The sequence below is a fragment of the Stegodyphus dumicola genome, chromosome X1, assembly GCF_044657685.1.
Source record: "Stegodyphus dumicola isolate Sdum_Otavi_A_Nest chromosome X1, ASM4465768v1".
Classification (NCBI taxonomy): Eukaryota; Metazoa; Arthropoda; class Arachnida; order Araneae; family Eresidae; genus Stegodyphus; species Stegodyphus dumicola.
The window spans coordinates 252,872,686-252,900,552 of record NC_140780.1 but is presented as its reverse complement, the minus strand read 5'-3'; the positions used below and the strand labels follow the sequence as shown (position 1 = coordinate 252,900,552).

The window sequence follows — 27,867 nt, the reverse complement described above, 5'->3', positions numbered from 1 at the left end:
AATTACATTTTCCACTAATTTCATTTTTGCAGGTATCCATACAACTCAGTTCTGGAATTTTTATTTTCCCATTTTATCAAATTACAATCTTACAATTCAACTTGTTTCATACCATCACATCAATTTTTTTCCCTTCATTATGAAATTCTTTTAAACAGGCTCTTAATTGTCTTTTTCCCTATTTCGTTCAGTGTATTTTTTATATAATAAATTTATTATTTAATTACTTCCTCCGAAAATTTGGGCTTACCACCTTTCAAATCATTTCTCAATTTAATTTTATTGAATTATATGACCTTTCTTCTATTTCCTCAATTTGGAAACTTTTATTTACGCAAAAAATTATGTTAAAAGATTCTTATTTGCTTTATTTTTAGGTACATTAGCTTCTAAATTAATTTGGTTTCATAACCTTAAATTTTAATTTTAAAATTTAATTACTTTTGTTTTGCAACAGTTATTTAGCAGCTTTGCCATTTCTTATTTTTATCAATATATGCTAGTTGCATGTATATGCATACATGTAGATAATGTAATTTTATAACTAAAGAATGTTTGTTACAGAATGTTTACTAATAAGACCAATTTTTCAAGGATGTAATAATTTTTGAAAAGAAATTAGAGTAAGCATAAATTTTGGATTTCTTCAACAATCTCAACAGTTGGCAATGCAAATTCATTGAAGATAGTTTACTAGAACATTACACAGCCTGATATTTTAAGAAATATATTCAGACCATTTAAAATAAAATTTATTCAAAAATAATCTACATTAAAAAACACATCAAAAATACAACTCTTTTAGTTTTTTACGTCTTAAAGACCTTTTGGAGCTTTTTGGAACAGCACTTGATTGCCCATTAGAATCCTGGCTCCTAAAATAATGAAAATTAACATATTCTTAAAAAATATATATAAAAAAGTTAACAGGCTTACATGAAATTCTTCCTGTGCAGAATAGAATGTAAAATGTAAACTACACAACTTTAAAAAAAAAGGCTAAAAGTTTGAACGAAACATAACTCACATTGATTTTATGAACTTTTCAGCTCTGAAAGAATTATCTAAGCTTATTATTACAAAACTATTGAAAAGTGATAAAACGAATCTGAATTTTACAATAATCTTCTGAATATGAATCTTTTATTCACCAATCGCAGAATCTGAATTTATCTACCTCACATAAGTATTAATGACATTTCTCAATTAAATAATACTGCCATGTTTTTGATATTGGTGGCTGATGCTACCAAACAATTATGTTATGATCTAGTAGATGTCTATCATATTGGTATTGTGACTGGTGACAGCAATTACAATGCTAAAAAACATTTCTATTACCTGTTCATTATTTTACACTTAAGAATAATATGACGGCAAAATTACTTAAGCCAGATTCTCTTCAAAATGAAACAGCCTCTGAAATAAGCAACTATTATGTTATTGCCCTGGAAGAAAACCAAACCAATAAGAGTAAATACATTGCATTTTTTATGGCAACAATGTTAATAACAACCCTGAATGAATTCAAAGAGCTTGTATGAACTAAGTGATTGAGAAACAGAACAGTTAACTAAACAACTATCTTCCAGGAGTAGGATGTCCTGTTCATGTAATTTCATATTACTCTAAAGAAAGCCTCTGATGTATTAGATGTTAATGAGGGAAGCCTAATAATTAAACTGTTCAATAACTTCTCCTGTGTGAATGCTTTGATGAAACAGTACAATTCACATTATTAACATATTGGAATGTAACAGAAACATGTAAACATACTGAATGATAACATACAGCATTAATCATATATGATTCATACCAATACTTTTGATAAATCTTACATCTCACCCCAAATAAGACAAATTATTCCACATGTTCTTAAAATAAGAATATTATTAAAGAAATAATATAAAATAAAAATACTGTATTGGATAAGAAATTTAGGAGAATCTCCCCTAGCAATTTTGTTTACTGACAGCATATAACATGAAAATATAAATAACAATTATTTCACTATAAATAGAATGCTTAATAAAAGAGTAGAAGGGAAAACTAATTTTGAAACAACCCTCTCACATTTGAAAGATTCTAGTTTTAAATCAGAAAGGTACTGATTTCATTTTGACCTTTATCATGGATCATTTGAGTCAACATTTATTATAAGAAGAATGATGGCAATGTCTGCAATTCTACAAAAGTAGTTTCGTTGTTTCTTTGCTTTTCTTCCTTCACTATGGTATTAGACAAAGGATTAGGAATACCAAGAATTAGAAGCCCACAACATGCCAGTTTCCCTTTAATCATCAACATTGAACTCTTAAAAAATTTAAGTACTAATAATCAACTTCCTTGTTTACTATTTTGACTTGCAGCAGAACTTCAACTTGAAAAGTTGTAGTTAGGCTTGTACTAGCACCACAGCATTAATTTGTTTACTTACTTAGGTGGAAAACTGGTGGTGGATGTAACTTGAATAATAAAATAACAGAAAAAAAGCAAAATTTGCACAAGCATAAATAAATATGGACATTTATGCAGAGAAACATAATGTAATTATTAAAATCTTATCCGGATAGTTTAACAAAAATCTAAAATTTCTCATGTAAGAAAGTTCAATTACTGATTTTTATTGCGTTTTATAAGAAAAAATGCAAAAGCTATAAATATTTTCATACATTTAACAGAAACTGAAGTAAATTTTACCAAAAATTACTACAACTGAAAAGTTTCTAGAACCATTTCCTAAAGTCAAAAATGAACTCTACCAGTTTCATGAGAAGAAAGAACTTGGCATTTAGTTCAGAAAATCAATTGCTTGATATACTGGTGCTTCAACATAAAATAATGAAATCTATTTTGAGAACATGGTTTAACCATTTACAAAAGGAATCTGATATTAAAAATTAAAATATGAACTTGCAATTTTTCATGCACCATATCTTTAAAATGTAGGGCACATTTAACATAAATTCAATAATGATTTGGGGGCAAAATACAGAAATAGTTAAAATTTGTCTATCAAACACACAAAATATACTTTGATTTTAGTTTATAAATCAAATAAATCTCTAGTTTTCACTGCTGCATTCATAATGAGAACAAACAATTTTTTTAAACTTGATGCTCTTTCTTTTCTTGAGATACCTGGATGGATAAATTAAAGTAGTCACATTAGAATAAAGGTGGCTACAGAAAATTTTATCTGGAGGCATCAAATTCTTTCATTACTGCATTTTAGACATAAAATAGTGAAAAAAAGGGAGAAGGGAGATTTTTAATGTTCATAATGCATACTTCAAAATTTACTTTTATTTTATTTATTATTTCCAAATTTTTGTTTTGAAAAGTGAATTTAAATAATCAAAAATGCTAGTTGGATGAGTTTTATATTCCACTTGAAATTCTTCTTCATCTGATGATAGTAAATAATACCTCTAACAGACTGAAGTACTTGGAAATTAAGGCAATGAAAAATTGGGAGACTTTCACAGGGCAGTTTTGAGCATTCACATCTTTAATAACACCATATTGATAACTTAAAAGCAACGCACATGACAAATTAATTTCCCATCTTCCTTTGTTTTTATAATGAGAATCTATATCTACAAGCTGAGCTTAACCGGTACTACTTTTCACAAGTTATTGCAAAATACTCCTTTTGTGACAAGCACCTTAGCCTATGAGTTTTAACAGAAAGCAGGACATAGTCAAGACATAGGTGAATAAATTGAGACACTTATGTCAAACAAAAACTGAAAGGAGTGTTGAAAAATTAATATATACTAAATTAAAAATTAATATGAAAGTAATAAAAGTATTTAGAGGATGCTTCAGATGTTAAAATCTCTTGACATAACTTTGGTCTAGATTCTCACACTTCTTCAGACAATGTGTAAGAATCCTTAAAAGAGACCAGTACATGACATAAAATAAAATGATTCCCTTATGTGTTTCTTTATCATTAAATTTGTAAACATATGAAACCTTATATAAGTCATTATTGAAATTATTTCCTTTGTTTTGCTCTCTTTATCATTAAATTTTCAGTACACTTAGAAAGAAAATTCATCACACAATATAATATTCGATTTAGTAATTATGTTCAATGCTATAAGTTAGTCAAACCAAACATATTATATATTATGGAATTTTGATAAAGCATACAAACAAACCATTTGTAAGTGCTGTATTTAGCTTATCTCAACTACCAGATTTATAATCCTTACTACACAAACTAGAAATACACTTCAAATTATTTGAGCCTTAAAATTAAAATAAATTTATAACTAATTATAATAGTGCTTAAATAGAAATTAAGATGAAAGGGCATAACCAAATTATCATTTTTGTCTTCCAAAAGATTCTCTAACTTCTTGCAAAAATAATTAATGCAAAATAATCAAAACAAAAATATGACAGATCATATAAACTGCAATGCAAGAACTTACCTATTGTCAGAGGTATCAGATTTTTTGAAATCAGCAGGAACATTAATAACATCAAATTGACCAGATTTTGTTACAACAGCAGTCAACTAAAAGAAATAATTTAAAAACCCATCTGGTATAAAATGCCACAAAAACACTTTACATTTTTATTTACCAAACAAAAATTCTCATAATTTTTAAAAAGGAAAAATAAGAACTATTCAAAAAGGGGGAAAAGCTTTCAACAATAAATCACTTCAATTATACATATATGCTATTTTCTAAATTCCTAATTTACTTATTTAATAACAGGGTACTAAAAATTTGCTATTGCATAATTATGCTAATTTTAATGAAACTGTAAAGTATTTTATTTATTTAGTTGATGCATTTGAAACAGCCAATTTCAAATAATGCTGGAAATGAATCCCAAGGACGTAACTGAGGATGTCATATGCATCACATCCTGCGCTTGGTAAGTATATGATTTATAAGTTGTGTTGGTCATTTTGCTGTGCAACCAAAACTCTTCCCGGGAAATGCGTGCCTGGCAAAAGTATTAATGAATACCTCTCAGAAGAAAACTACACAGAAGCAGAACCTTTCTCTGGTTGGTTGACTTATATCAAACAGAATTTGTTCTAAACGTCAAAATGCACCGGCACATATCCTTGAGTGCCTGGAGTTGTCTCTTGAGGACCTTTACAAGTCTCCTAAGTTTTTTTTCTATTTTCTGAAGGTGAATGGACTCGTGGACCTTGTCTAGTATATTCCTAGACATGGAGACTAGTAACAACAACAACAGAATTTAAAAGTCAAATTATTTCCCCAAAGACACAAAATATTGCAGGTATGTACAAAAAACAGATCATTGAGTGCAGCATTTCCCCAAATTTGCAGACAGAAATCTGCCGCTGAAAATAGTTTTACAAGGAAAGCACTTCTTAGACACTTCCTTATTGTATTTTGTATTCATAGGTCTGATAAAGCTATTCCAGTGTCCTCTTGTTATGGGCCATTAATGTAAGCCATGGACTTTGCACAAGTGATGGTGCTCTTTTTTTAAGAGTTGAACATTGGCTATCTGCACATTCTGAAGCAGATAATACATCCCTTAGACCACATGCAACTAAAGAATATACATGCAGCATTGGTTTGCAAAGTTTCATGTGGGTGACACTTTGTTGGGAAATACACCATGTAGATATTGATCAAAATCTATTTCAAAGTCTTCTAGGGCAGACAGTTTGTTGAAGCTGATCCCTTCTTAAAAGCCTATATGATAACTGAGAAATATAATATCTTTCATTCCACTGTGCTATGGTGTCCAGCAGCAAAGAGGCATTGTGAAGAATTTCAAAATATGGATGCTCCATGATCTCATTCATAAACAAGGCACATTGTATAGAGGGCATGCCCCTTTCCCATGCTGAGAAACAATGCCGAGGAGATTTTGCGTTAAAAAAACCAACAATTACACAAGATGGGTTATGCCTCTGGCATTTGCTCACTTTACTGTGCTCAGCTGTAGCACCATCTGTTAGTAAAGCTGAGAAATACAGAACCAAATGGGGGCTAAATTCAAATACCATACCAAAGTAAAAGTACCCTTGCATGCTTGCACTTAAAATTTGGATATGTTTCTTGGTGTCAGTGTTGAATAATTACTTAGGCAAGCCTTCTTCACCCATTATATTCCTCACATCTAACATCAAGATTTTCCGCGCTTTTACCACCTAGACAACTTCCTTTCAGGTCAGAGGTTTCAGATTCATAGTGGTGTCTTTCATAGAGTCAATGAATTCTTGAGGTTCCAGCCACAAGAATTCTTTAAGCCTAACACTCACAGCTTGGCACAACATTAACAGATACGCTTGGATATTATAGGTGATTATGATAAAGACAATCCTCCTTTTGTTAAGGCTTTGTTCACATGAAAATTTCGATAATTTATCAGCCATTTCAAATGCACTAACCTAATAAACCATTAATCATATGGACATAAGAAACCAATATTTTAGGATCCTCAGAAAAAAAAGGCATATTTACAAGTATTTTCATAAACTTGATAGCCAAGAATTGAGAAATTCATACTTACAGAATCTGATTTATCACTTTTCTTCGGATGATCCATAAAAATATCAGATGATGAAGATTCAGTAGCATCAGTTGCTTTGAAAAAGAAAAGATAAATAATTTTCAGTTTTTATTCCATACTAAACACATTAAAAGTTATTACTTTATGCATATATTGCCAAACGAGAAAGCATACAGAAGTTTCATATTAGATGGCTACGAAATTTACAACGTGAAATATTTACACATTTGAAGCAATTTCGGAAGCTCAAAGAAAGCATTAGTATTATGATTTTGATACAGAAAAAGCACAACATTTTAGCTTATAATATTAGAAAAAATATTATTATCTATGCTTTAACTTGGAGGAAATGCAAACCTAAATAATACTAATAAAAAGAGTGAATAAAAATCATGTAAGATCAAAAACATTCAAATTAGCTCCTGTCAATCCATTAAGGGAAAAAAAAACTGTACCTTTAATCCAACCCTTCTTGTTTTGATTATTTAGTTTTTAACACACAGAAGAAAATAATATGAAATTTAATATTCTGATCCCTCAGTTAGGTACAGAATGCTAATTTATACATAATATGAGAGCTTTTACACTGAAAACTGTTACTTAAAAAAGTTTTTTACTTATTCACCTCATTCTTAAACCTTTCCAACAATCCCCTTTAATTTATGTTATTAATAATTTCATAATACGCGAAGAATATAACAAAGCTATTGTTCTCAAAAGTTCTAGAAACTCTCCCCCCCCTAGAGTCAGCTTTTTGTAATTTCGTTTAGCAATGCATGTTTCCTAAAAGAAAAGAAAATATAAGAATATCTGAGCTGACAGTTTCACACCATTACAAGCAATGCATCTTTCCTAAAAGAAAAGAAAATATGAAAGTACTTGAGATGACAGTTTCAGACTAGCTTTTACAAGCAATGCATGCTTCCGAAAAGAGACAGTTCCACACCAGCTTTTACAAGCAATGCATGTTTTATAAAAGAGACAGTTTCACACCAGCTTTTACATCTATTTCCTATATGACTTAAAAAGCAAGTCACTGGCATAACATGAACCAACATTTTAATGCCATCAATTACAACTGTGTTTCACATGTATCCAAACCATTCATAATTACAAAATGTACACATATAAATGTATAACATGTAAAACACATTGTATAAATCCACATAAAAATTGTGAATAAGTTTTATTGTGGAATACATTCTACTACATTTAAAAGTATAAAAATAATTTAGCTCTTTCTTGTTAAATGTTATGACTTCAGCTCAGTCACTTTTTTCCCCGTCAAGAATAACTTTGTAATTTTTACACATGAAACATAACGAAAATGTGCACATTAAACAATTTAACTTTCTATTTATTTAAAAAATTGCCAAATTATGATTTTCCCTTCCAAGGTCATAAGTTTTTAACTCAAAATTTGAGTTTTATTTAGTTACTAATGTTTTTGTGAAAAGAAAATAAATCATGTATTAAATAGTCACAGGTTAAAATACGAAAACATGTAGTCTGAATATACCATAAAAATTTCAGTTAGCTGTGCTTCATAATAGCTGAAAGAAAGTAGATAAACAGTAGAAAGCCCCTTCTGGGGGAACTAGAAAAACTATATTCTTTTCATCTGGAAAGTGTAACACCTCTTCTCAGTGGCAAAAATAAACAGAGATGTAGTTTCAAATCTTATGTAAGGCAAGGATAATACTTGTTATCTGCTGGGGGAAAAAAAGCATGTAAAATTGTAAAATCAGTAGTAAAAAACACTGATGCTGAGGATAGGAAGAAAAAAAACCCTTAAGATATGTATAGCTAACAGCTCAATAACAACAAAAACTTTCATGAATAACAGACACACATTCTTAAAAATAGAATTCCAAGATTTTCCTCGTCTAACAAAATAAAAAGAATACACTGACAAGACATACTGTCAGTTTCCATAAGCTCAGTTTGAAAAAGGATCTCTAAAGAATGAGGCATATGTTTTATTAATGGAAAGAAAATAACCCGAGTTAATGAAGAATCTCCACAATTCGTTATATAAGGGTCGTGGAGGATTTATGAAGTGCAGATTCCTTACACCTGAATTTTTGAGGGCTCTTCTCATCATAACTTAAGCATGTTCCTTATTTCAAACACAGCTATCATTTACTATTTTTTAAAAAGTTAACTAATGATCTAGGGACTCTCACAGTTGCAATTTGCGAGACCCTTAAAATTCATCTTAGAACAAAAAATAAGATATCACAATGGGATTATCATTGCAGCCTTGATTAAAAAGCAGCATTTAAAATTGTTAGTAGAAAATACAGATTAATAATAGAAGGAAATATACTAACATCTACTTTATCAAGTAACTTAGCATGAAAAGGATGACACGCTTTCAAATGCATCCCATATAATAAAGTATCAAAATTGAGAATGTTACTATAATAACTGGGAAAGAACAAAATTCAAATTTAATACGGTTCAGAATGGCATGTTTATAAGAATTCATCTCACATAATATAATTCTTAAATTTCTTCCCTTACGACAATAAATAAATAAATGAAATAAAAAAACATTGGATAACACTAGTATAATAAATCCAAAAAAGTGTAATAACAGTTTTTCCTAAAACTGCAATTTAAGATAATGCATATAAATATTGATAAGACAGGACTGAAAGACTTTCCATGACTGGGAACTTTTTATGACAATAATAAAAGCTTTGAAAAAGAGAATTATTTGATTCGCAAAAGATTCATAGGAAAATGAAAAGATTATTTTCAGCATATACAAAAAAAAAAAAAACTCAAAGTTTTAAAACATTTTAATGTTTATTTCACTAGAGAATTTCAAATCTTATATGTATTCAGAATTTTATTTATCATAGACTGATTTTTACAACAAAGGGAAGGACCTATTTAAAATTTTCAAATTGTGTCATATTTCTTATTGGAAAACAGCAGCAACTAAACACTGCATAAAACTTCATCACAGTCAGTTTGATTTATTGCTGTACATTCAAAAAAGTTTCAAGAGCTGGAATTTAGAATGCATACCGATGCTAAAATAATATACAATTTTGAAAATTGTACTTTAACCTTCCAGCATGTGTGTATGTGCAAAATTTATGACAAATTCAGTTTTTAATGCACATTTTTCACATATCGAAGCTGAGACATCTGAAGGTCATTTCTATTTCTTCTTTCTACCCTTCCCCACATCATGGAATGTGCCAACAGAAACTCATTCGACTTTTTTTTAAGCTGGGCTTTTGTGCTATGTAGCAGCTTTTTCATAAAAGTTACGACACACGCATGATCGTGTTTTAAAATTCGGAAAATATTTTTTTCTCAAATATTTTGTGTTATTAATTGCCGTGTAACATTTTAATTTGAATACATTTGGCTCTGTACATTTTATATCGGTTTTCATGGCAAAAAAATATGTGCAACCACCTGATTTTGCTTGGATTCTTCAAGAATTATCTGATGAAGACAAGGAAACCTTTAGATGAGAGAACAATAGTGATTTCCATTCCTTATTTTCTTTTATTTCTAATTTTTAGAAATAAATAAAAATACTAAAGTTAGTTTAAAGTGCGTTTTTGTAACCAGTAAGAAGTAAATTTGCTTGCAGAAGTAAGCGATGCTAAACTTACTTTTTTCCCTACCAAGGTGTTTTCCTTTTTCTATCGTCTATACTTGTAAAGATTTTTTTTTTCAAATTTTTCCATACTTCAACTAATTCTAAATTTTCAATTAATTTTAATATTCATCAAAGGATGAATATTAAAATTAGCTTCGATTTTAAAATATAATTATTAAATAATAATTTAAAAATTTTCTATAATGAAATACATCATTTCATTTCCATCTCACTCACATAAGAACTTAAAAATAATTTACTTATATTTGAATGTGATATCATTTGTATTTTGCAATAATAAGATTAATATTTTGTTTCTTAACAAATTTATTATCAATATTCCCATTTCTGTCGTTTTTCATGCCAAAAACGGTAAAATAACAGATGTCATAAAAAATACGACGCACGTGTGCTTATGTAAAATGCCAAGTGCGTGTGCTGGAAGGTTAAACTGTGAAGCTATTTTTTTTAACCTAAACATTTAGCATTTAAGAACAAAATGTAAGTTTACAGTACATAAATTCAGTCATGAAAATTTAGACAAATCCAATAATAAAATAACTAATAGCTTAACACTTATTTCATTAAAATTTTTCATAAAATAAAATCAGGAAAGTTAAGAGTATGGCAGGTCCCAAAGAGAAAAGTCTATAACACTAGAAATGAATTTAGAATGATTGAGGTTTCAATCTAACTAGTTCCATCATTATACAACACACTGAAATTATAAAAAATCCTCTAAAAATAAAATGCATTATATTATTATTACACATGTGATAAAAACATACAAATATATAAAATATTTTTCTCTGCAATCAAGAAGTATTTAATAAAGGCAGTATCACAAGCAAAAAATCAAACAAAGCATAAAATACTTTCATAATGTGATGTAACTCATCTCGTATTTAATTTATATCAAATTTGCATGGTAAACACAGACATAGAAAATTTTAATAAAAATAAGAAACTACAATTGGGAAAATCAAGTGTTAAGAGTGTTTTAATAGTTAGTTACTTCCCTAAAATATCTGTAGACAAAAAAAATTCTCAGATTTTTCAGAAATGAAATTTATTAAGGTATACTATAAAATGAAAAGAAAAATGCACTTACAAGATTTTGCAAAATTTTCATCAGATTTAGATGATTCAAATGACAACTTTGGATTCTGTTTACCATAATTTTTCTTAACTCCAGACCTAAAATTCTATGCATGTATACAGGTATAAGAATGAAAATATTTCCTTAGAGAAAAGATAGAAACATAATACAGTTAATCTAACATGGACCTCTCTAATAACTAAGCATGTTTCAATAGATGAAACACATTCTTCTCCTTAAATACTTCACTTTCACAAATACGTACAGTTAAAAATACATAATAAAATATATGTATTGTCCTGTTCAAGGGTTTATACTCACCAACATTTTTACACCGGGTACGATCTCACAGTCTTTGGTGGCATTGGCAGATCTCAATAATTTATTTTTCTCCATATGAAGAGCACCAGAAAAGTAGTCATTTACAGTCTCTTTACAGCGGGAGTCCTCTATATGAACAATCATCTTTTCATTCACATTTGTTTCAGCTGTAATAAATACATAGAGAAAAAATATAAAAAGAAAAATAGCAAAAATGTAGCTCCAAAGTAGATTACATAATCAAATTTCACCAGACAAACCTTAGCTTTAAGTATATTTGTCCCTATAACAAAGATATCTATCAACATTACAAAAACACACATATTAACAATTTACATACAGCATTGCAGCTCCGTACAGCCTTGGAGGATAAAAACAATATATAATTAACACATCTGTTCAACCTTAAATTATGAGTATGAAGCTTAAAACTACTTTGAGGCTGTGTTGTAATTGGCAGAGCGACATGTCACAAGTCTCTCAGGCTATTTAAAGTTCAGAGAAGATAATTGTTACTATACATCTTCTATTCTTAAGCAAACAAAAAACCAAATATGTTACACTGCGATTATACCATATTGCACTGCAATGGTGATTGGACTGAACATGCAATGGTGATCGGCCTGCAAGATTGGCTTGAAGTTCAAACTCAATTCTCTTCTGAATCTTTTGGAGAAGCTTGAGCAAGCACTTCCTCATCAGACATTCTTGACTAACTACAAACTAGCTAATGTTTGCCTTAGCACCCATAATTCTCTAATATATCCTAGAGAATATTTTAACACAAAGAATTAACTTTGGCTACATAACACCCATCATACACATGACGTGAAAATTTTCAAGAAAGCTGGAATGTGATATTAACATTAACTGCAAACAAGGGTTCAGAAATATAAATTAGCAGTGATTCAATAGAAAATAACCAAAACTCAATTCATAACATTTCAAATTAAATAACTTCAGATGCTTTGTTATGGTAAAATATTTCTAACATTTTATTGAAAATATTAATATAAATTCAAATAAAATACTAACAAAATATATTTATTTACAGATGAATCTTATCCTTTGCTCTCTATTATTAATATACACATTTGCGAATATTTCACAGTAGCTTCATAAACGGAAAAGTGAAATGATATTTTGTTTTTTAAACAAAATTATCTAGAAATAAGGGAAAAGAATATATTTTAATTACTTAAAAAAGGCAGTTTAACTAATGAAGAAACACAAACAACAGTTATGGAACACAAAGCTTGAAATTAAGGAACAATGCATTATAAAGCCCCTTTTCTCACATCTCAAAAATCCCACTTTTATTGCTTGAGAGCATAAAGCATATGAAAGCATTTCTTCCGATTGTCATTAGGAATCTTTCTGAAGTACTTCCCAGCAGAAAAAGAATGCTTCTAGTGTTTCTGGCATGGAACGTTTATAATAAAAGTACAAGAAAAACAGTGCTTAACGAAAAAAATTATATTTTTTAATAATTTTTGGACTGAAAGGAAATACAGTGTACGTTTGTTAATTCGAACTCAAAGGTTTTCAGAAAAGTGTTAGAATTATCCGATGGTAAGATAAAAATATAACTTTACAAGTGTATCACTGAAGAAGAAAAATCTTCTAATATGTATAACTCCAGAAAATATATTATACTATGCTATCTTTAAGATTCCTGAAATTAACCATATTAAAAAGCAACAAAGACGTACCTTAATCATAAAATTAAGCAGAAGATATGCAGTAGATGGTAAAATTTAATTAAAAATATGAACTATACTTTTGGGGAAAACTGTAAAATGGATGTTTGGTTTTGTTTATTATGCCTACATCTTTCAGCCAGCTTCTCGATTTGATGTAAACATTTCAATTCATTTTCAGAGGAAGGTTCAACTGAATAAATGCTTCCAGAGTTTTTAAGAGTCCAGTATGGCTTACACATTAGAACGCTTAACAGTTTCAGCCTTCTCTTCTGAATCCCACAAGGTTTCTTCTTTTTTATCTTCTCAGACAGTCTTTTTTATGTTTTTTTAGCTCAGTTTTCCAAGTCTTCATCTACCCTTACATAATCAGAAAAAGTAAATTTTTAAATTTTTTAAATTAAGGAAAACCTGTGTCAATATCGTCACATTCTTCAATATGATTGTTCTCTTTGGCATGCATGAACTTAGCAAAACAAAAGCAATTAGCATCCCATGTGGTGTATAGATAATTTATAGCTCTCAGCAGAGTAATGCGATAGTTTTCACCACAATCTAAAGAAAAAATTATTTGTAATAGTCTCTCACAATAATTTCTTTTAAGATTTTGGATAATTCCTTGATCCATTGGCTGTAGCTTCACAGTTATATTCAATGGCGAATATTCAACCTGTATGGAACTCAGTTGTGGAAAGTTATTGTGGCAGGTTGCATTATCCACAAATAAGATAATTTTATGCTTTCCCCTAGAAAACTGGTTATTTATTCTTTTTATCAATGCTAAAATTTTATCTTAAAGATATAACATAGATATAACAGAAGATATTATATAACATAATTTACTTGGCATAGCAATTTTACAATAAAACTTTTTTTAAGGAAAGAAATATAAAAATACCATTTGTTTCAAACTTTGCTTCCTTTTGTTGTCATTTTTCCTTCTGTCATACATAAAAGTGTACTCATGTTACACGTATTTTTATCAATTTCAGGATTAAAATGGCTAAAAAATGCATATACAAAACATAATAACTTCCATAACATAAAAATGAGAGCTAAAAAGTTAAACAAACAAAATCAAGATTAAAAATTTTAATTTTAAATGGCTACTAAGCTTATATATGGCATAAATATAACACTTACAGACTTCATCATTAACATACAAATATAAAGGAATGCTGTCTTCCCATGAACTTATTGCCATCATATGTTCATAAGGATGATAATCGATGCAAGAAAAACAGCCAGCATTCACCGGAACAAAAGAACTTGCATCTAAAATACAGAGCAAATTTGTACACACTTGATATCTATTAACTGAGAAAATAATGATTATTCAATTTAAAAGCATATACTGTAGCCCAATTGTATGACTGTTTTGAAAGCGTGAGCTACTTCTTTCTATGAGTGGCATCACAATTAACATTTCATGAGAAAAAACTAAAATAATATAATGTAATAGCTAGATAGCTCATGATCAAATCAAAAGCATGCTTTGATCAACTGGTAACTTGTATTACACTGGTTGGATGGCCCTTTACTATAAGCTTAAGTATATAAGACTATTTTACACATTTTTTTTTATAATCAGATTCACATCCTGAGATACTTACTTTGCAACTGTGCCAAACGGTCTCCAAATTGCATATATAGCTTGCAATTTTAACACTGTAAGTTAGAAACACAGGTGAATCATCCAAGGCATTTTTTGTTGCAAGTCAGACATAGCTTGTTTTTTTTAAAAGAACAAAATAAAGTGTGACTAATGGCCTTCAAACTGTATATTTTACCTTGCATTAATAACACCAACAGTTAGAAAAACACAGTTGAATAATCCAAACATTGTTGCAAGTCATCCATAGCTTGTTAAGGAAAACAAAAAATTAAGTATAAAAGAAATTTCAATGAAAATGTAAAGTTTTGATTCATAGCTATTCCATTATGAATGAAAAAAATCCAAAAATATTTAAAGCAGTAATAAAAATAATAAAACACTCAAATATGAGATTCATTCTTTTTACTAACTTACATATAATATCCAGTAATGTCAAATTCTGAGAATAATAGCATAATATGTAACATAGGATAACACATAAAAGAATAATAATCTCAAAGTGTGTTTTCACATACCCCGAAATTTAAGACTGAAAAATTGTTTGTTCAAGCAGTATCAGTTTGTCCGCCCCTTCACCATGATTGGTTTACTTACATCCAACATTAAAATACAGATCTGCAAGAATGTTTCTTGAATAGTCGGAATAAAGAAATATTCTATAAATTTATCAACTGTTTGCTACTGAGGTGAGTTAGAAAAATTAAAAACTTATTGGAATCATTTTCCATCTTTTGATATCACTGCATGCCTGAAAAACCAACTTTGCATGAATATCCTTTCTAAAATTTAGAAGAACTGGCTGATCAAAAAATTAGTTAATTTAAAAGTAACTAATTTTTCTGAGAAGGAAGACAAAAAAGGTAATGTATTTTCATTTTCTGTTTTCACGGATGATACCTACATATTTTATACAATTTATTAGAAAAGATACAAATCTTAAATTCACACTTTACAAACTCTCTTCTAAAGCAAAATACTGAATTGCACACTAGGGCAGAGTTAAAAAAAAAGTTGTATATTTGAAACGCACTGTTGCTCAAAAGTTGTGCATTGATTAATATACTACCTGCAAAATTTTTCTACTTCATCTTCATTCCTTGCAAGAACCACAAAATTTTGCAATTTTGTAATGGTATGTTAAAAACCAAAAAATATTGAAAAACTATCAAGTGAAAACAAATTGTCCCTTAAAAGTTATGCATTGACAAATATCAGTCGCAATTTTTTTTCAAAATGTTTCTACTTCATTTCCATTCCCACAAGAGCCTTAAAATTTGCAATTTTTCATTAAATTTCCATATAACAAAAAATTTCAGTATGCTATTTTTCATAGTAACAGTGTAGACATTTTTAAATTAACAAAACTGTAAAATACTTTCTCTGTGCTAAAAGAAATTATTACCCACTTAAAAAATAAATCATATTTTAATTTTCACACCAAAAAATATGTATGACCTAAATTTTATTATAAAATGGAAGCCAGTTTGTAGAGACCAAGTTTGCAATCTACCAATAGATTGCATCAGCATGTGTTTAGATTGCATCATCTGGTTTCTCATTATGTGAGGAGACAGCATCACCTGTCATGCTGCTTACCAGCTCAGTTCACTGTCTGCCTTCCTGTGCAATGTATGTCAGTTGAATCAGCGAAATAAGTTTTCAACTAGAGACAAAGGGGAATGCCCCATTACTGGTAGTCCACAAGACCGTAGTTATAATATAAGCCAATGTGACATGTGTTAAAGTGTTACAATTGGATTTGGCTACAGAAGAATAACTCAAGACAATAAAGGAAGTATCAAGGAAGCTGTGTTGACTTCACTGAATGATTAAAAAACTTTGATGTATCCCAACTTGCAGCAGTTGTATAGAACCACAGTGAATACAGGAAATTCAAGAGGTGTCACTTGTTTACTGGAGAAAGAATTTGGAAAATCTTTTGCAGTGACTGATATATCTGCTTCACTTTAATGAGCTATCATTAAGCCACACAATGTATCATTTGGACAGAATGAAAATGGGTCCTCATGCACTTTACAGATCTATAGCCAAGAGTTTGACAAACTGTCAGCCACTTCTCAGTTATTGAGTGTCAACAAAATGAGGGAAATTCGCCAGCCATAAGAGAGAATCATGCTGTTAATCTCAATACAGAATAAAAATATCTGTAGGATGTAAGCCATTTCTCAGGTAAATTCTTAATGAACCTGGGGGTGATCCTTCCTAGGAAACTTTTTAATGCAAGATGGCTCATTATGGACAATAGAGTCCTTCGAGTTTGCATTAGCAGCACTAATCCATCTGCCACCTTTACATCAAATGCAGTCCATCCATTAAGGAAGCTTCCATTAAACTATGGCATACCTTTTCGTTCTCTCGATACTGCAGTGAAAATCTAAAGGTCATATTGAATGGTTACATTCAGCCAAATGCTTGTGCTACACATTTGCAAAAAGTGCTGGTGGCTATGCTTGCAGATGAACAGAAACACATTCAAAATTTAGCTGTGCCAAGTGTTATTTCAGTGAGGTCATGGTCAAAGAAGCCATTTCTGCCAGTATGCAAGTTCAAGATCAATCTGTCATCGTTGATGTGCAACACTACATTGTCCTCACTAACTTTCAGCATTGTGAAGTTACAGAGCCACCTTTTACATCCCATGTATCAGGCAGAAATTTGAAGAAGTTTATCAAGGGAGGTTCCCCACTCTTTTTTATGTACTTTCTATACCCAGGTGGTTGAGAGATGTGTTAAAGTGGTTACAGAGATTTCTAGACAATTATGCAGGGCTAAAGCTTGAGAAGAATTAATCACAGCAAAAATTTGGACAGGTTGATCACACTCACTTTAGAAACTAAGTCTAAATTTGAAGCTACGAAGAACAGACTATGGGCACAGTGCTCAAAAGTAGTGTGATAGGGATGGGCACAGATGGAACTCTTATATGACTACCTCCTTGTGGAGAGTTCTGAGTGGTTCATGGAACCAGCAAATAGTTAATTCTACAGTACTGTTACAAAATTTCAAAGCTCTTTTGCAAAATAAAGTTGAAGTAGAAAATTTTGAAAAAATTCACGAGTGATATTATAGTCAAACTTTTGGGAGTAGTTTGTTTTCATCCGAAGGGAAAAAAAAAAAAAAAAAAAAATCAAGGTTTTAACTGTACTATTACAAAATTTCAAGATTCTTACAGGAAATGAAGTGAAGTAGAAAATTCTCAAAAACTTATAACTGATATGTTAGTCAATATGCAACTTGTGAGGGGTAGTGTGTTTCAATTATATAACTTTTATTCATTTTTTTCTGCTTTTCCTAATATTTTGTTTTTTAAAGAGTTGGCCCTCTTAAGTCTTCAAAGTTACCCCTTGTGATATCTACTTTCTGGCATGTGTGAAAGATTGGACATTTGCACCACCTAAGCTCAACTTAAAAAATGCATTGTTGCCATTTTAAAAACAGCTATCATCGATACGCTGGAAATGTTTGGCAGGTATTTTCACACTGCCTTTACAACCTTTCCATGTAGCTAGAGGAAGTCATACTGAATTTTGGTAAATAAAGCTTATATATACAGAACAAAGTCCGTAAACTGGACTCATCAGGACTTCGGCGATTCCGGATTATAGATCATCAAGATGGCATGCAGAAATTATACAATTAAAAATATGAAACCGTAATTTATGAAATAAAGAGCAATTATGGTCTAAAGGGTATCAAAATTTACAAAAAAAAAAAAAAAAAAAAGCTTAATATTTATTTGTTTACTTTATTAAATATTTCTTTCAATGTAAGTTGTTTAAGTTGCTTCGTTTTTTGTGCTAAACACGCATGCGTAAACATTAAATGCGCATGCGTAAAGCATACAAAAAAAAGTTTGTGGCTTTGAGTTCCGGATTATAGATCATTCCGGATAATGGACATCTGGATTACAGACTTTGTACTGTATTTTCCTTTTACATTCATCCCATTTACATTATTCCTTTTTACATACATATTAATTTCTTTTAAGTTTAAGAACTTGAAATCATACGATTCTTTTTTAACTACCTTATGCATAATATATGTATGTGGATGTGGTATTGGCAATTTAAATTTGCTACATCCGGACATAACAACATACAAGAAAACATCACAGATTTATCATGAAAATATTTATACAGACTTACAAATATTAAGCTTAACATTACTTATTAATGAAGCTGAGTATACTATTTCAAATAGGATAGTACCTGTTTTTTGACAGCTGTCCTAATATTTTGACAAAAATATGCCTTCTCCCATTTTTACTAAAAGCTATAAATATGCTTTTATAGGCAAGCATGAATTATTATTCACAAGGAGTGACTTACAAAATTGGATTCCCAGGCAAAACTTTGCATGAAAGTTCTGATCTTTAATAATTTTTCAATGTAGCCGATATCACTAATGCCAATTACATATTAATTCAATACATTTTCATTTAAAGATTTTTAAATAGAAAAAAAAAACTTTTGTATGTTTGGTTTTTCATGATTTCAGTTTATTATGCACTATATAAAACATGAGCTCCTACAGTTTAAACAGCTCATACAGTTTTAAAGCTATTTTTAAAGTTAGGTTAGATTAATTCAAGGTTTAGACCTCTGTTGCAGTCCACCGGAGTAATTCAATTTTAGAGTGAAACTGCAATTTAAGTCCCAGACCTAAATAAGAAGAATACAGGTAATTTAGTCTATTATTTAAACATTTCTTCTGAATTTAATGTAATTTATTAAATTTGTATTTATATCGTTATATTTTATTTGTTTACCCTTTCTGTCGGCCTTCCATAAGGTTTTGGTGTTTCTAATTTGAGAAATTAAATCCTGGTATAATTGATTAAAACAAAGAACACAACTCAGTTTAGAGTTGGAAAGGAAGAGACAAAACTGAACGAAGATAGAAAAGTTTACGAATGATTTTTTTTTTATCTGTTACTAATTTTATAAAACCTAGGGTTGAAAATATAATTTTACATGTTTTAAATACTATATAAGTATTTGGAGGTCTATCTGCCCTTGCATAAACCAGCCTCTGATTGTTAATAACATGCAATTGTGTATCAGCATCATGAATGCCAAAATAGCTATTTGAGTTGACTGTTCGATTAGTATTGAAATTTACAGTATTCAAAGAATTATAAAAACTGTAAAGCAGTTGAATATCTGTAAAATAAAGAGGGTACTTGTGTATCTGGAAACGGAAATTCCCTAAAAATATATTCTGTAATTTCCAAGTCCTCCCTTCTGTATATTACACATTAATTTTTCCACAAATTCAAGAAGTATAGCACATGCTGAAGGAACTTTTTTGTTATAAACAATATGTGTTAAAGGAAGAAATCTATATTAAGCATTCAGATGATGAAAACTATGCTAAATTTTGATACAAAATTGTGTCATGTAGAATGAAAAGATTACGATGAAGCATAAAAAACACCAAAGTGATATAACTTCATTAGAGAAATAAGGTAAGATAACTTAAGTAAGATAACTAAAGTAAGATAACTTAGAGAAATATTCACAATATAACCGCAGTGAAATACAGTTCACTAGCAACTGTGTCTAAACTTCCGTACGAGTTTTTATTACTGAAAACTCGATTACTGAAGTTTAAATTTCAACATATTTATGTCATGACACATTTTATATCATCTTTTCTTTGCCATGATTAACCTTCATACAATTTGTGTTCTACCAGTGCCCAGTTTTTATCTCATAGAATTAATATCCTAAATTTAATACATATTTTTTCCTGTCATTTTAAAAATCCGATATACATTAATGCAATATTAGAAAACTAAATATACATATAAAACCATTATACCAAACATTTATACCAAACTGCAACATAAACTACAATATTTTAACTGATGAAAATATCGTCTGAAACTTACGGGTATTCAAATTCCAGACAACAACCCTTCCATCACCATTGCAAGCAAATAACAAAGATCCACAAGGTGAGCAACATCCACATAGTGGAGCTTGATGTTTAATAGCAGATTCATAACGAAAGATAATACTTCCACTAAAAATACATATTTTTACAATGAGTTACATGAATGTTAGAAAACTTCAATACAGAAAAATATATCTGACCATCTCTACAGGCAAAAACATTAAAATCAAGAAGCAAAATGTTCATGTATTGAATCTTCTCTTAATTTTATTTTGAAATTTAAATATTCAAACAGACTACAAATAACACGTAATTCTGACATTCAATATTCATTTAAAGCACACACATCATGCCAGAAAATTGATGACAATATAAATTAAAACACTAGTTTATTGCTTACTTTGACAAATCCACTTGCCTCACAATGTAATCACTGCAAAGAAGGTAAAGTATAGCTTTTGCAACCCCAGGAACTATTTTGTTGATAGAAATTCCCTGAAAAAATATACAATTCCCTTTATAAAGTTTAATTGAAATTAAATCTTTTATACCTTTTTAAAATAAATTAGTTTTGAAATCATAATTTGATAAACTATATTATAAATTAAAATTTGATGCTCAGGAGTAGTTATATGGCCATGATATGACATGTGTATTACATAAAAGCAACATAACATATGCTAATGAATAAAAATATACACTCAAAAAATTATCACAAATTTAAATTAAGTTACATTTTATATATATAAAAAAGGTATGCATCAAGTGTTAGCAAACGCTTTTCAGGAAACGGCCACATTGTAAAACTTTTAGACTTAGTGGGCCAAGTAGCAAACATTAAGATATAAATGGGTGATTTTCTCACATAGCCCTCCCACCCTCAAAAAAGAGTTAAATTTTTTTTTTACTATTAAGTGATACTTTTACATAATTTTTATACATATTTTATTAACACTTACAAAAAAAATAACATTTACATATTAAAAAGGATACTATTAAATAGATTCAAATTTCAGATGCGAAGAATATAATTTTTTTCGAGGTAATATTTCTTCATACTGAAGTTCAAAATTAGTACTTTCTACCACTGAAACCATTTGAAATAGATTGATCTTTTTTTAATTGGCTCTTGACGTGGCTCCCTCAACTCTTCTAACAGTTGTTCTTGCCGAAAGACTAAGACTGACAGATCGAAACATACCTATATTTTCTAGGCATATTTTTTCAGCTGTCACAAGCAAGCATCATTTAATTAATTTCACCATCGGTAAATAGTTTTCCTTTCATTGCTAATAAATGAGCTATTTGTAAGCTGGCTTCAAGTACTGCTTCACTACCATTATTTTTAATTTTACATATAAATTGCGGTGCAATGGCGCATTCTGAATGAAAATTCCCAGTTTTAATGATTGGTCATTTTCTGTGAGGTTTGAATACTTGTTGCATACTTAGTTTGGTAACTCAATTGGCCATTACAGAAATAGCACATAATTTGATTTATTTCCCATGTAATAAACAATATCATACTGGGGCCAGATTAAAAACAGGCAGTGGGCCGGATTTGGCCAGTAGGCCATAGTTTGCTGACCCCTGGTATACATCATTAGTGACATGCCAAATTTTAACTAAAAACTTAAACTTACATTTTTAGAAATTTCAGACAAAGTTTAGAATATCAATTATTTCACAAATGCAACATGTTCCTTATGATACTTTCCTAAAAAAAATTATTTGTGAATAAATAAACTGTATTGCACTTTTCTCCACTATTTCATATTATGATGGAATTATTGCATTTCAAAGTTATTTCTCATGAATTAATTTTGCTCCCTTCATGATTTTTTATATTTTCAAAGAGAAAATTTCACACTTTAAATAAAAAAATACACGAGAAGATACTTTATGCAAAATTTGGCGTAAATGGTTTTCTTAATTTTGCTTTTAAAATATTCCAGGGTAATCATTTTCATTACTGGAAGAAATATGAAAAACAGATTTACTACATTGTGTCAACACCCAGTATGTCCTTATTCTTTTGAAAACGTGAAAGATTACTCTTTCTAAAATAAATTGGAAAATATATTATGTGCAAATAGAATATTCGTTGAAAATGAAATAGATTTCAACCTTTGGATATAAGGATGGTTTTGAATGAAATTTCTACCTATGAAAAGAAATTGGCGTATTCATGAACACTTAAAACTGTTCTAAAAATTCTTTTGATGATTGCATGTATAGGTCACGTATTTTGTTTCTCTGCTAACATAAACAAAAGCCAATTTTACAAAGAAAAATTCCCATTAAAGATATACCTCCTTTGCCTGATAGTCCAATGTAATATTTGTTAAAGTTAAATGATGAAACGCAACCAATGTATCTCAGATTTTGATTTTTATATTATAATAACAAAATTATCGAAAAAAGCAGATTTAAATCTCTGTTATTGTTATGTAAAACTTTATTATTGCTGTAAGTTCATCTCAAAATCTAATTGTATTGAATTTCATTCTAATCATCTAATGGCAATAAATATTATTATTATTATTTCATTAAATTAGTCATTACCATTATTTTGTTAATGAAAATATGTTATTAAAAATCACATTGCAGCCTGCAGACTTACAAAGCTAGTCCGTATTTACTATATTTTGTTAAATTTTGTTCTCGTTTTCTAATTTCTAATATGAAAATACACGAATATAAATGAAGAGTGAAAACAAAGTTAAAAAATTCACAAATTATTTACGAGATTGATCAGAAATAGTGAGTGAAATATAAACATTGCACACATTTTGTTCTAAATAAATTGCACACTGGATATGCATCCAGTACTGCATATTTATTTATGCACTATTTATTTTAGAACTTCATTTAAATGAAAGCAAAATAATCATCGAAAAAATTGCAAATCTAGCAACCCCTCTACTATGGGATGTAAGCGTCCGACAAACATGTAAATTTTACTTCATCCATGGAGGGGGACTAACGACTTTTCTCATTAAGAAATTGTCAAAGAGGGGGCAAAACTGTTTCGGATCGCGCCGGTCTGAAGGCTATATTATGAGAATTTCGGCCCGGTTTTAGAAGGTTAAAGCACCAGAGGTGTTAGTTGTTTTGTATTATTTTAAGTCTCAGCAGATGCATAGAAAATGTTTTACTTGAATTTTTACATTTTTATATTTTATCTTGTGACCACAGTGGGTATTAATGAAAGCCACTAACTCGCTTTGATATGTAGAGATAATTTTAAAGGGTAAGCAGTTAGTTATAAATAATTAAATTAGGTAGTTTGATAACCTTAGTCATTGCGAATTTACATGACCACTATTAAATTTTATTTTTTAACAATATTTGTTAAAAAAGTCCTATTAACCTTCCAGCGGGCTCGCGTATGTGTGACATACACTAGATTTTAATTTTGAATTTTTTCGTAGACCAGAAGGCGCTATTGACCGCGTGTTCTTGGCTATTCTCTCCTCTTCGTTCGCCCTTCTTTCAGTCGTCTGCTGGATTTCGAGGGGTTAATGCGAGTCTGCAGATTTACTATTTGTATTCCAGAAATACGCGCGACCATTGAAGTAAGTTTTTGCTATATCTAATTTCCTTTTTTATTATAGAAAATCTTTATTCTTTTACATCTAAATCTTATGATTTTGTATAATTTGTGTGCATAATTACTTTTAATGATAAAATAGAAGCACTGTATGCGTCACATACGCGCGACCATGTATGATATTTTTGTTCTTTTTTTTCAGTTATGGCGAATAAAAGTAAAATGCTCAAGATGAATGATCTGAAGGATCTTGAGATTATAAGAAATATGCTTTTATGTGACAGTGATGACGATGAGGACACTATTTTAGATGAAAGCATTACAGATGAAGAAGAGCGAATTTCAGAAAAAGGTGATTCAGAATCGGAAATTAGTGCAGAGGGCAATTCTGAAGAGGGAAATAATGATGATAATTCTTCCGAAATGTATATAGCTCATCAAATGAAAAACAGAAAAGTCATTGATTCTTGGACATGGCATAAAAAGAAAACTAAACGAGCACCTCGTAACATATGTGTTCATGTTTCTGGAGTCATCGGTGAAGCTAAATAGCTAACAGATATTTTGGATATATGGAAATGCCTCTTTACTGATAGTTTGATAGAAATCATCGCTGAAGATACGAATAAGTATATTTTTTCTGTGAAGTCTAATTATTCTCGTATAAGGGACAGCAGAGAAATGAATGGGCAGAAATAAGCTCTTTTGGCCTTACTTTACTTAGCTGGTATTTATCATGGTCACAGAGTTCTGGAATCTTGAGGAACTGTGGAGAATGGAGGAATTTAAAGTAGTAATGAACTTGAAGAGATTTTTGTTTTTACTAAGAGCTTTACGGTTTGATGACATAAACACAAGAGCAGAACGAAGAGAAGTCGATCGCTTGGCTCCAATAAGAAACATTTTTGAAAAGTTTGTCTCTAATTGCCAGAAGTGCTATTCACTTGGAGAGAATGTCACAACCGATGAGAAATTAGAAAGATTTTGAGGAAGATGTGGTTTCATTAAATACATTCCCCCCAAAAAAACCGAACAAATATGGCATAAAAATTTATGCCATGGTAGACGCTCGTATGTTTTACACATACAATATGGCATTTATGCTGGAGCGCAGCCAGATTGTCTCTTTACGTAAGCAATAAACCACAAGATGTTGTAAAAAGGTTGACAGAACCCATTGATAACACTGGAAGAAATGTAACCACAGACAAATGGTTTTCAAGTTTTGAGTTAGTACGAGAAATAGATGAAAAAAATTGTCATTTGTAGGTACTTTGAAAAACAATAAACCTCAAATTCCGGATCAGTTCAAGCTGACGAAAACTTGGGAACCCAATATGAGTCTTTCTGGATTTAGAAAAAATATGACACTTCTCTCCTATGTACCCAAACGTTATAAAAACGTCATATTGATTTCAAATCTTCATGATGACGTAGCAATAGATGAAAATACCCAAGACCAAAAAAATGCCTGAGATTATCACATTTTACAATCGTACCAAAGGAGGTGTGGATACAGTGGATAAACTCTGTGCTTCCTACAATGTTGCCAGGAACACCAGGTGTTGCCCTCTTGTAGTTTTCTTCTCTATGCTGAATATAGCAGCAATCAATAGCTACATAATTCATTCAATGAATAATAGTGAAAAATTACTTAGAAGATAATATCTGCGAAAGCTGGCAAATGCTCTTGTGAAGGAAAACGTTGAAAGAAGAATCCCTAACTCTCTTCAAAGTGAGCTGAAATTTAAATTGTTGAAACGAAAAGCAGAATTAGCTATCGTTGAAGAAATGACTTCAGGAAAAAAAAAGATGCAAACCCTGCCAAAATGACAAGCATACTAGAATTACGAGGTTCAGCTGTGAGATTTGCTTAAAATTCATTTGTCTGTAACACTGTAATTTCACTGTAAACATATTTGTTCAGACTGCACCGATGCAATGAAGTGACTATGAAATTGATTTGTTATGTAATATTTAATGTGTTTTTTCACTTACTGATTAAAAATATAAAAGTTCAGTTGAAATATTGGCAGTTTAATTTTGTTTTACTTTCAAGTTAGTTTGATAAGTCTTTAGTCCATTTTATATTGTTTTTTTGCTTTATACTTATTTTATTTTCCTTAATTTAAAGTTAATATTGTTTAACTCAATTGTACTTATTAACATTTAACTATTTACAAACTAATTTTAATATTTTTGCTCTGGAAAATTTATTTTTTATAATAGCGTATCTAAGAAATACGCGCGACCTTTCTTGTTGGTGCAGAAGGCGCGCCCGCTGGAAGGTTAAAATCAAAATCTAATAAAATTTCACAGTTTAAAATACATGTAATTTATGACACAGATTCTTAAACGATATTAAGATAATTACACACTAGGCAGCAGAATTTAGGATCCATGGAGAATGCATCAGATGGGAAAATGCCTAGTGCCAGCTATGTGTATGATGCATTAAGAAATATTAGATGAATCTTTTAAATTGTAAGTTTTCAATTTCTTTATTAATAAAAAAAATTCCTTTTTATAATACCTGCCCATGTGATAAGATCAGAAGCATTTTTGATATTTTCCATGCTTCCATCCAGTGAAAAGTAGAGAAAATAAAGAGAAGATAAAAATGTTAAGATTCCAGTATCAGAAGTAAAACATTCAAATATTATGTTTTCATTGTTCTTCCAAATGTTCTCCAAAAATTAAAAAATTCATCTCAAACTTTCTGTAAAATACATCCATTACGTGTTGATACCATGGACATTTTTCATTTTGTCACATATTTCTCGAATCTTTTAGAATCGTGGATCTATAAATCTTGCCTTCAAATCCTTCTAAACTTTTCACAAGCTGCAATGTCTAAAATCCTAAAGAAAAATTATCCCTACCATTTCTGTAACAGGAAAAAGCCAGAAATATTTTGGAAAAAAATAAGAGGGGAAAAAGTATAAAATTAATTTTATAGAGAAAACTAATGCACATTCTGAGAATTTTGAATATTCTGAGACAATTACATGGGAAAAACTCTTACTATGAAAAAATAAAAAACAAGACATATTTAATTAATTACATAGCTAATTTTGCTTTTGCTAAGAGCTGTTTTGTAAATTGTGCTTTAAAGCATTATACTTTGTTTATTTTTCAGATTAAAAATATTGTATAATAAGTTGCCAAAATGAAACTTTATAATATGACAGAGAAAAATAACAATGTTTTATTTTAATGTTATTTTTAATATAATTTCAATATATTACCATTATTTTAATAAAATTTATCAATGTTACGATGTTTTAAAAAAAATCGTCGAAAATTTCTCAGATCTCGGAATTAAAAAGCTTCTATAGAAACTAATCTTAAAATCGCCAAAATGTTCAAAAGTCGCCAAATTTAGAACCCTTTAATAAAAGAATTCACATCCCCAAAAGTGAAAATTTGTTTAAGAGTTCTTTACTAGAAAAAATGAATTTTGAAATGCTTATGTTTCACTTCTTGCTTAGAAACTTGATTATCCCATCA

The 27,867-nt window shown here is 29.8% G+C and overlaps 1 protein-coding gene across 3 annotated transcripts in view; it reads right to left on the bottom strand.

Annotated features, from left to right (window-relative positions):
- Positions 1–734: 734 nt before the first annotated feature.
- Positions 735–27,867, bottom strand: part of LOC118199607 (jouberin-like) — a 91,906-nt gene continuing 64,773 nt past the window's right edge. For 2 of the 3 annotated variants that reach the window (XM_085807488.1, XM_085807490.1), the window contains 8 exons: positions 21,205–21,299; positions 20,800–20,933; positions 14,414–14,545; positions 11,571–11,737; positions 11,262–11,355; positions 6,523–6,596; positions 4,446–4,531; positions 735–875 (listed from right to left, as the gene is read on the bottom strand). In XM_085807488.1, coding sequence (XP_085663614.1) covers positions 785–875; positions 4,446–4,531; positions 6,523–6,596; positions 11,262–11,355; positions 11,571–11,737; positions 14,414–14,545; positions 20,800–20,933; positions 21,205–21,299 — 873 coding nt within the window. In that variant the 3' untranslated portion in view covers positions 735–784. The remainder of the gene's footprint in view (positions 876–4,445; positions 4,532–6,522; positions 6,597–11,261; positions 11,356–11,570; positions 11,738–14,413; positions 14,546–20,799; positions 20,934–21,204; positions 21,300–27,867) is intronic. The other variant, XR_015038469.1, reaches the window with a different exon arrangement.